The 10,957-nt window shown below is 42.0% G+C and overlaps 1 protein-coding gene and 1 long non-coding RNA gene across 2 annotated transcripts; both read right to left on the reverse strand.

The window, feature by feature from the left end:
- Positions 1–885: 885 nt before the first annotated feature.
- Positions 886–4,513, reverse strand: LOC125298148. The gene is made up of 6 exons (XM_048248855.1): positions 4,416–4,513; positions 3,221–3,453; positions 2,183–2,668; positions 1,857–1,926; positions 1,641–1,691; positions 886–1,122 (listed from the first exon to the last, which is right to left on the reverse strand). Exons 2-6 carry the CDS (start codon positions 3,405–3,407, stop codon positions 1,047–1,049), a joined length of 870 nt encoding a protein of 289 aa, XP_048104812.1. The 5' UTR covers positions 3,408–3,453; positions 4,416–4,513; the 3' UTR covers positions 886–1,046.
- A 1,844-nt stretch (positions 4,514–6,357) lies between these two features.
- LOC125298191 lies at positions 6,358–10,648 on the reverse strand. Its single transcript, XR_007194178.1, has 5 exons — positions 10,529–10,648; positions 9,732–9,828; positions 9,349–9,423; positions 9,042–9,208; positions 6,358–7,266 (listed from the first exon to the last, which is right to left on the reverse strand). It is a non-coding gene; the product is annotated as an uncharacterized LOC125298191 (long non-coding RNA).
- Between the last annotated feature and the right edge of the window lie 309 nt (positions 10,649–10,957).

The following is a 10,957-nucleotide window of genomic DNA, read 5'->3' on the forward strand; positions in this document are numbered from 1 at the left end:
AAATAGCAAGCAACCACGCAAATCCGTCGACTGTCAAAAATCCTGTAGTTTTCCCATAGACAGTAAGACTTTTCCTCGAACTTGATCGCTTGTAGGGTCATGCCATTAGACGGGGGCCCGCTCATTTATCCCCCTACATTTCTGTAAATAGACTTGACCTGCAATCGGTTCATTGGATAAACCAGAAACACATTCCCCATTCCCAAGAGGCTTTGCTCCATTCTAGCCTAGGCCTGCGTTAATTTAAGAACAAACAAACGAATTAAATTGTCTTTTTTTTTTATTGGTGACCATGAAAGTTCTGTAACGCCTGAATAAGACAAAAATCAATTAAAATAAAAAATGAAGGCTAGCCTTCGCAAAAATCAGCATGGGAGAGATGAGTGTGCAGGGTAAACATGAAGACAGTGAGCGAGTGGTATACATATTGGTTGGATTTCTAAGAACTTTGAATTGTATGTCACGAAGATTTTCTATATGTATTTCTCATGTACGACTCACGGCCGCGTTAAAAGCTGTTTGGGCCGGCCGGCCCACCGGGAAAACTCCCGACCATCCCGATTGCCACTCCGCCCCTGACGCTTGCATTCTTTCATAGTCCACACTGCAGGGATCTCATTGCCCTGAAGATAACATTGTCTTTGTGATGTGTGGCGACAGGGTCAGGCATAGAGAAGGAAGATCAGCCAAATTTGAAGAAAAATCATACAAGTTGACATCTAATTGTTGCAATATCCAAAACCTTGTGCCTGCAATGGCAATAACAGGGGCATCACCAGAAATGTTGAGCCCCATGAAAGGGAAAAAAAAAACAAGGTTTCACATTATTTTGTTATACTTTTCATATAAAATGCAAAAGATTCATGGGCAATGACAAGCTAATTCTTTCAGTTGTTCAAACAGTTTTTTATTTTAGAATGACAGAAGCTGATGGAAGCCACATTACACATGGTCCAGGTACAGACACCAGAACAGACTGTGTAACGGACATTGTATTTGTGAGCAGGATATCACAAGGAAAGGACAAGAGATCGCCCTGCGTCTCATCAGTCCGTTGGGCACTCGGCGAAGTAGTCAGCGGCAACAACAGAACGGCATTCCATGGGGAACATCATAGCCATCCTGCAACAACACATGTCTCTATTAGACTCAGGGGAAGATTGGTTTTGTGATCTTATAGCAGGCCTACTTAAGTTTATTGTATTGTATTCAAATTAATTTGAGATCAAACTCCAGGATTTTATTTTTTTGGTTGTTCAGATAATTTACACCATTGTCCAGGGTTCAATCAAACAATCAATCAATCAATCAATCTTTTGTAATAGCATTTTTTTTTTTATAGAAAAACAATGTCATTGTCATCAAGTGCTTTCATTGACTCAATTGTGTTGAAGGCCTCAATAATGGAAGCATCAGTTATGGTTGAACGAAGACTGTTAAATTAACAAGGAGCCACTGAGACTGGTACACTGTCACTGTCACTGTCACTGTCACACACACACACACACACACACACACACACACACACACACAATCAACAGAAATCGGGGCAAAAATACCCTTTTCAACAATTGATATAAGAGATTGCGATATGCGAGTCCTTTAATTGTCTCCTGGCACAAATGGTTGTCTCTACTTACATTTTGGCCCTCATGGCGAGGGCCATGAATTTCTGCTCTGGGTCCAATTTCCTGAAAGAGAAGAAGGGGAACACTTTAGCGGTCTGCACAAAATGTTCTAAACAATGATCTGTGAAAGATAGGCTACTGATGTGAAGTCCATTATTATTATTATTATTATTATTATTATTATTATTATAGTAGTAGTAGTTGTAGTAATGATATCAGATTCCTCACATTTTCTCGTGGGTTCTCTTCAATTCCTTCACACAGTCGATGTCATCACTGATATCATCATCAATCAAATCTATAGGGGGAAAAAAATCAACAATTACTATTATGTAACAATTAAGGCATCCACTCGCCCATTAGTAATGGATAAAGTACATCCTATCCTGCCCTTGCCTCTGACAGAACAGCATTACAAGGACCCCCGCTCAGGGGTGACACTACTGGGGCATAGTCCTAATAAAAGAGGCAACAGGAGCTAGTTAAAAACCGTAACTTATTTACTGGGGCACAGCACTTCAACCCCCCCCCCCCTTTGTCCAGCCCAGACTTACCGCTGCAGGGCATCTGGCAGATGTTCAATGAGGGCGTGTCCTCAGACTCACACACCACTCGGTCAGCCAGCTGAAAAATGCCGTAGAGCGTCCAGGTCGAGGAGTCCTCCTCCACCTCCTCCTCCACCTCCTCGGGCTCCTCCTGGCTGTCCTCCTGCTGGGGTCGCCCCCACGGCCGTCCCCCCATGGGGCGGAACCTGGGCATCACTGCCGGCTTGCCCCGTTGGGGAGGCGACCAGGGACGCCCGAAGGGCCTGCCCCAAGGACGACGCACCGGTCTCTCTGGCTTGTCCGCGGGAGCCTCAGGGTTCTCGGGCTTGGGAACCGGCTCACCCTCGCCCTGGCCTGCGGAGCCGGAGCCCTCGTCGCCGACGCTGGGTCTCCTGGGGGGCCAGGGCCTGCGGCCGGGGAAAAGGGGCTTGGGGGGGTCCATCATGGTCACCTGGCTCGTGTTGAACTGGGTGGTGAACTCAATTTTACAGATGACTGTGGGAGAGAGAGAGAGAGAGAGAGAGAGAGAGAGAGAGAGATGAGGAGGGGCAAAAGAATGGTCAGGGTTTTCTCAGCCTCTCCTCAACAGGGTTTATCATTCTATTCTGTGAGAGTAGGGCTTAATGCGCTAGCATGTCTTAGTCCAATTGTACATTACAGATGACTGGGGGGAGGAGAAGTGGAGGAGGAGGAGAGGAGGAGTAGGAGGTGGAGGAGGAGGAGGTGGAGGAAGAGGAGGAGAGTGTAGGCAGGAGAATGTTAGAGGAGCAAAAGAATGGTCAGGGTTTTCTCAGCCTCTTCTTGACAGGGTTCTCTCACTCTCTGACCCTCTCTGACTGTTTGGGTTCACAATGGTGTCGGTCAGAGGTGAATACCACTAGATACAAAAATTCACTCAATATTCACTACATTAAGTGAGGGAAATTAAGGATCATTAGTCACCCTTTACTGTTATAAACCACCAATAGTCTCTATTTTCAATTAAAACATAAACATTATTCATTAAACAATTAAAAACGTGTCTTTAATACAACAGGAAACTCTCACTCTTAGCCAGAATGTCCTCCATCTTGAAGGGCCTCTTCATGCCGTCGTCTTCATCGTCCATATCGGGCAGCATGGCCTCCAGTTCCGCCTTCATTTCGCACTTGGTCAGCACCAGTCCTTCAGCCGGACCAGCGACCAGCGCCACCACCAGCAGCCCCAGCATCTCACCCAGCGCCAGAGCCTTCATGGCAGGTACGCAAGTGGAGCGTCACTTAAACACCTTGCCTGTCAATCTGCAGAGAGTTGTCGAGAAGAGGTTGTTGTGTCGTGTCTAAAGGTCTGAGGCAGGCGAACTAGCTTTTATGTACAGTTCGAGAAGCAAGGTGGGTGGAAATGGTTGGTGTCGTGTTAAACTCCCGACTGTAATTTCCAGCTCTGTTGGGTACATATAATTAGGATCCCTGAAGAGTTGAGGGTGACAAAAGGTTGCTGTGATTATGATTAACTCGACTCATGTTAGCGTATAAGACCTTTCGGCCCCTCTGTCACGTTTTTCCTGAGCCGTGGGGTAAACATCCAACAGCCGTACATTGTCCACAGTGCCATTTAAAAAGAAAGAAAAAGAACACATGAGGAAACTTGAGCGACTCAAGGGATTAGTTCAACAAGTGGTGAAGCGAAGATTGCGTAATCATTGTTGAAGATAAGAACAAGCTCAGAGGTGACCCTTTTTTAATGAACAATGGAACAAAACTCTCATGTTGATCGAATGACAAAAAGAGTTATAAGGTGATGTGGGCGGTGGTAGTGTAGTGGTTAAGGAACTGGGCTAGCGTGCAGTAGCCTGAAAGTTGTCGGTTCAATTCCCGGCTACCACCGTTGTGCCCTTGAGCAAGGCACTTAACCCCAAGTTGCTCCGGGGACAATGTAATCCCTTGTAATATAGTTGACATATGTAAGTCGCTTTGGCTAAAAATGCGTCAGCCAAATGTAATGTAATGTAATGATGTATAGAAGGAAGCATTCAAATCAAGACTTTCATCAAAATCATTGACATGTTATGTGTCTACAAATACCAGTAATACCAGTGGCCATCTATGTTTCTGTAGTACTATATTATACATTTGATACAATCTGAATTTATAAACTCTATGAATATAATCAAACAACATCATATTAACAATGACAGTTATAACTAGATTTGGTATGCATCAAATGGAGAAAATTAATTGTTTTTCTCAATCAGTAGACTTACTTGTAGCCAAAGCAGGACCTTCCTGGACTCTGAAAGGAGTCTTTTTGTGCCTGTTGTGATGGTGCTGGCATGCTCTAGCCTTTATAGGGGGAGAGGCTGACAGACATAACCCATGGCTTACCGACTCTTGTTCAACTTTGACATGGACAATGACACAAGTGACCAAAGGATTGGAGGATAAACACACAGCCGCTCATTTCCTTCTTTGTGGATGGCAGATTGTTAGCAGTATGTTGGATGACAGATTAGCCACATAATATTCTTTTGCAATGAAGCCTTGGTTACATTGTGGTCTATTGTTGAATGCATGGCGTCTATTTGCATGTGAGACCCATATATTAACCCCCTGGCTCTCTCGGAGTACATGTTTGCCAATTCAACTGTTTGATCTGAGTGGTGAATATAAAGATTCAGTGTTTGGAGAGACTTTGAGGAGCTATTCACCTGCCATAGAAGTGATGTGTTAAAATGACACATTGCTGTGTGTGCTCAGGGACAACACATTTTGTGTCAATTTCAAAACAGCAATTGTGTGGCTGGGTGAAAGGTTAAAGACAAATTTCAGCTATCTAACAAAAAAAATCCTTTCACCCAGCCAGCCACACAATTCAGCTATCTACACATAATTGCTGTGTTGAAATTGACACAGAATGTGTTGTCCCTGAGCACACACAGCAATGTGTCATTTTAACACATCACTTTTTAGAGTGACACCCTCACCTCACTTAGGGAGACTCAGCTTTGTTGTCACACAAGTTTAACTGTACGTCATGACATAAAACATACATTTCCCCTCTGTAGGATGCAACATACATTTCCCCTGTCTTATACAGTACTGGTAGAGTGGATTGTGTGGTTTGGCCTTAAATGAAATGGAAATAGGTAGATAATGCAAAATAGTTTTAGATGTAGCTGTATTGTCATTGTATCTGTGTATGTAATTTTAGCTGTATCTCATTGTTCTCAATATACCTCTGAAGTTTGCCTACAAAAAAATAACCAAAGCTGCCGTCTTTGCCCATATAAGGAGATCCGGGTGTTAATTGAAGCTAACTACCTATGGCAAAGAAAGTTAGCTCTGGGGTAGCAAAAATCTAAGTTTGCCAACTGAAGATCACAGGAGCCACAGGCAGAGGACAAAAGTGTGTTGAGCAAAACGTCTGCATATATATGTAATAATTCCATAAGGGAAAATCGCAAGATACCGGATCTCAACGATGGCAGCTTTTTTGTAGGCAAACTTCAGAGGTCTATTGTAGATGCATCTCATTCTACAGCAGAGGAGTACGGGAGGAATTGGTGGCAGGGGGAGGTTGCTATGCAACAGTAGAAATTGGGAATCAGCTACAGAGACCTTCCTAGATTTCCAAACAATCAGGTGACCGGACCAGTGGTCTTACAGACACACACACTACTTATAAAGCTTTCTAAAACAGACACACAGCTTTCTAAAACAGACCCACACCACTTATAAAGCTTTCTAAAACAGACATACACCACTTATAAAGCTTTCTAAAACAGACACACAACTTTCTAAAACAGACACACACCACTTATAAAGCTTTCTAAAACAGACATACATTTACATACCTGATCAGCATTTTTAAATGATCTACTTATTCTCTTTCTTTTGCTTTTAGAGTGACAAAATATGTTTACATACACATTCACAGTGAGGCTGTTACCTGATCTATCAGAAACTGGGCAGGTAACCTCCCTCTCTCTTATATGTTGTTGTGCAACTACAAAATTGCTCAAATAAAAGCCTCGTTCTAGTTCAGTGAATCATGGTGGGTTAAGGCAGAGGTCACACTCTGAACACACACAAACACACGGTTAAGGCAGAGGTCACACTCTGAGCACACACACACACACACACACACATACATAAACACTACTCTGTATGACTACAAAGACTGTGTTTGATGTAACGTGCCTCCATCTAAGAGATACACATCATAAAGACACATTCTATTTTTATCTGATAACACAATACCCTCTACTACTACTTTAAAATCCATTTCCTGGACAAAGCCAGTTATAAACAAACAACAGCCTCATCCTAGTTCTTGCAAACCATTTTGATGTTCTGGTATTTGATCTGTACATAATGCACTACACTAAGACAATGCAATGAGTATCTTTTCCAGTTTCAGTTAATCCTGTTAAATTGCCGTTAAACTGTTTTGAAAAGGTGACTTTGTATGCCTCTTTTTACTGAGCTTTACCAGGGGTGCCAATGAATGAGGGTGTGCAATGTGTGCATATGGATATGAATAGATACAGATATGTTTTGAAGATTTGATGAAGAGATCATCGGAGGATTGTGAGGATACTGAGGATGCTTTTACATAATTTTGTAGTAAAATGTAATACTTAAATGCCTTCTTAAGCAGTTTCTGTCTATCAAACATCTGTGAAAATATGAAATAATGGTTTTATTTACCATTATCAATGGTTGATAAATACACATTGCGTCATCCAACCCGTCTAGGTGACCAGCTAAGAGACATTTGACGATGTTGCTGGGGTCATAGGTCAAGTTGCTAGTAACACTGTAGTCATGAGATTAGTTTTCTGGTTTCACAATCACATGACCTGATGAAAGCCACCCATTCACTCCTGTATTTGCTTTGGAAGTGTTGATATGCCTCAGTAATCTATGAGGTCACAAAAAAAAGTGTTTATCCATGCCCAGAGGTTATCAAAGATGCCAGTCAAGTCAGGCAAATCGAGCAGGAAACTAAATCGAGCTGACGTTGTGTTTGGGATGGAGATGTTGTCACTCTCTGTTCAGTGACTTGCAAGGGTTGTGGGTGGGAGTGCAGCGTATACTTGGTCTCATCAGGGGCTGTGGGGAAGAAACAGGGCACATTAACAAAAGGTTTATACTTTTATTGCATATATTTATTTTTTAACATTTCTGTTAGCGTAGATGTTTTAATCTTTGGAATTTGGTACAATTATTGTTATTATTGTTGAAGTAATCATTGGCGTTTTTCCTATAATATGATGGTTAATATTGTTTTATGTATTTTGCTATGTTGCATTATTTATAAACTTATTTCTTATTTGTTACTGTTTTTTGTTTTGTTTTATTTATTGTTTTATTGTTTTTTCTGTTGTGTTCTTATATTTTTTAAAGTAACTTTGGACAGAAGTGTTTACTACTAAATAACTTAAAGGAGAAATTCGGCGAGTTTTCACATTGATCTTCGCTTCTCGAGGAGTACTGTCGGTACGAAAAAAAAATGAAAGCGGTTTTACCTAGCTCGAGTTGCTACAGCCAGCAGCTAATGTAGCCAGGCAGCTACAGCGCTACACAGCTCACGGACATGCCCCCAGAGTGTAGCGCTGTAGCTGTAGCAACTCGACCTAGGTAAAACCGATTGTTTTCGTTTTCTTCGTACCGACAGTAATCGGTGACCTGGAGAAATGGAGATCTGAAAACTAGCTTGGATTTCTCCTTTAACTAACCAGTAGTTATATTAAGTTTACACAATCTTTCCTTTGCATAGTTGAGAGTAGTTGCATCCTCCCCATTTCACTGGATATGTACTTGTACTACCACGCCTGTGACAAATAAATGACTATGACTAACTAACTGCATGTTTTACTCCCAAGACCTGATGAAGTCCTCAGCTGAACCGATTGTTCCTCACCAGCCTGAAAGTGACCTACATGCAGCTGCAGGCAGCCTTCTATTTTTCTCCCAGGATCTAAGTTGGAGCGGATCAGAGTGTACCCAAAGATCCTGCTGGATATCACATCCTACTTCACTCTCAAAGTGTAGAGACAACGGTCTCAAGGAGAGTATAAATAGCCTGGAGATGCTATTTTCAGTGTGAGCACAGCTAATGCACTGTATACTCTATCAGCTGAAGTTATGAGGAGACAAAATGATCAAAATATGCCACAGTGGGATAAGGACACTGCTGGTATTGTACTAACAGTGTGTCCCTACCTGTGTGTGTGTGTGTGTGTGTGCGTATGTGTGTGCTTTGAGAAAATAGGTTACTCACTAAAAAAAAAGAAAAAGCTAGACAATATATAAATTCACTACAACACACCATACTCTACACACTATTACAAAACTGCAGCATGTAAGAACTGCTTTGGCCTAGCCTTACTTGTGGGCATGCTATTAGTTTTCACTAGCTCTATTGCAGAATCTGATCTGATCATCTGATGCTGTGTTACATATTTGTCTCATCGCACAGATACAGATGGACCTCAGAGTACTGAGTCTGGGAGCAGCTCTTAGAAACGGAAACATTGTAAAACACTCTCAGATGAAGCATGGAAACCCATATGGTCAACTCTGGCTATTGTCACGGTTAGTCCCATATATGGAAAAGGTCTCTAGATAAGACTGCTAAAGAGCTTGCATAAAGGTTTCGTACAAGAAATGGCACACTGACCTTCAAAATGCCAAGTAGGTCATAAATGAAAAATACATTTTATGTTTCTTTTTTAAAAGATCCCATACGTATGTGTGCTGATATTGTTACTTGATAGGAAAAGATCATATATGAATTTGACACACAATGTTCCATATGGGTCACTTACAGTGGATTACAGTGTCTGTTGACTAAATAAATATAGTGTAGTGAGACTGACACTGACCATAGAGACCTGACCATGTGCCAAACTGGTCCTGATAGGATGTCATGGCAGCAGTGCTGGATGGTGCCAAGGCCACTGCCTGACAGGCCAGCAGGTCGAAGTTCCGCAGGTGTTGATCTTGCTCACCACCCCCTCGGCAGGGGAACTCTAGGGTTGCAAACCTCACCCTATAGGAACACAGATTATCGTTTCAAAATATAAACTCACCAATGTGTGTGAATTTATTTGCAAAGTTAGCGAGTTAAGAATTCTTTCCCCAAACATTGGATAATAATTCATTAAGACGCCAAGTTTCTCTGCAAACTACCTGTGACTGGGTGAGTGTAGGGTGTGAACTCTTCCTAGTTGTCCTGGATACATGCCTCTAACATCCCTCCCTTGTCTATGTGGGGCACACACACACACACACACACACACACACACACAATTTTGAATGTATTCAGTTTTTTTTAATTCACAAAGCCGTGTGAATTCCATTCACATTTAGTCATTTAGTCACACGTTTATTCAAAGCCACTTACAAAAAGGTTAAACAATCAAAGTACAGTGTGACAAGGCCATGTTAGTGCAGCAATAAGAACCACAGAATTTGTATAGAACCAAGTGACAGTTCTAGAAAGGCGGGTAGTCTAGTGGTAAATGTTAGATTTAACATGTCCAGTTGTTGTACTTAGTTAGCAGCACATTTACCTCACTGCTTTCTTGGACAGCTGGTGTAACTCACTGCTGTCCAGCTTCCTCTCTGCTAAACTCATGGAGACGGATAGCCAGTCCTGGTCCAGACATCCTGAGGGCAACAGCAAAGCCATCAAGTCACACGGCCAGTGGGCACGACAACACACCAAGGGGGCTTCAATCTAGCGCATGCTAGTGATATTTCATATTATACTCTGACATAACACATGATAGAATGAAGCACAGCACGGACCATGGTGTGCTGAGGTAGGTGGCCGTGACTTGGTGAGGTTTGCTTTGTTGCTATGGATTATGCCTTTAGGCTAAAATCCAAACACCCAGACAACCAAAAGCAATTACACAAATACAGAGAAATACACCTTTAAAGTAACACAGTGCAGTTATTTTACCTCAAAATAAAAGGCTTCAAGCTCATTTGCCACACTGACTTACAATAAAGAGAATGGACTCCGACATTACTGTGGAGCATGGCCCTTTTTGTCAGTTAGACTAATTGGGTGCCCCCTAGCAATACGGGGACCCAGAACGTTGAAAGTAAATGAAAGGGGAGTTGTTATATTTCGTGTTAATTTAAAGTGATGTTTTTCAGTGTCAGGTTTCAGTCAGAGGTGGTGGGCTATCAGCCAGCTAAGGTTGAGTCTGATATCTAGATGAAGACATTGTAAAGGGATGTTATGCAATATGATCACACTCACTGCAGATTTCTATCCTCGTTTGGGTATCAATTTTGAAAATAAAAATATGCACAATGACAATGCACGAATACACCTTTAAAGTTAATGTCTTCTTACCTGGGTAGTTCAAGATGTCAGAGATGGACAGTGGACAGTTGCATATCTCTCTCTCTCTCTCTCCCCACGGGGTGTCTGTTTGCTCCTGTTGCTGAGGAACAGAAACCCGACCCAGGCAGGTAGCCTATCGCAGGGATGACCACACCACAGGACACCAGATGACTTCCTAAAACACCTGAACTCTAAGCTTATCAAAGAAGCTATGTGGAAACGTGTAAAGCGTTACAAGGATGCTTGTGTTGTTTTTAGTCAATTACTTCTTCTCTTTGTTGCCCTCAGTTTTGGCAGACAACATGCCTAAATATAAGCCTAGATTATCTGTTTAGACTATTGTCTGCTATATTTGATTAGACAATGTGTTGGTATCAAACTTGAAACAATTCAGTAGGTAGCTGAGACCAATTAGAAAATAAAATATGTTTTGTGGTA

This window comes from Alosa alosa, chromosome 7 (assembly GCF_017589495.1).
Source record: "Alosa alosa isolate M-15738 ecotype Scorff River chromosome 7, AALO_Geno_1.1, whole genome shotgun sequence".
Lineage (NCBI taxonomy): Eukaryota > Metazoa > Chordata > Actinopteri > Clupeiformes > Clupeidae > Alosa > Alosa alosa.

Excerpts from the sequence above, each read along its gene's own strand:
- LOC125298148 (XM_048248855.1), bottom strand. The coding sequence starts at position 3,407 with ATGAAGGCTCTGGCGCTGGGTGAGATGCTGGGGCTGCTGGTGGTGGCG. Across the intron at positions 1,927-2,182 it reads CTGCCAGATGCCCTGCAGCG|ATTTGATTGATGATGATATC; the intron begins GTAAGTCTGGGC and ends TTCCCCCTATAG. Across the intron at positions 1,123-1,640 it reads CTCGCCATGAGGGCCAAAAT|GATGGCTATGATGTTCCCCA; the intron begins GTAAGTAGAGAC and ends GTGTTGTTGCAG.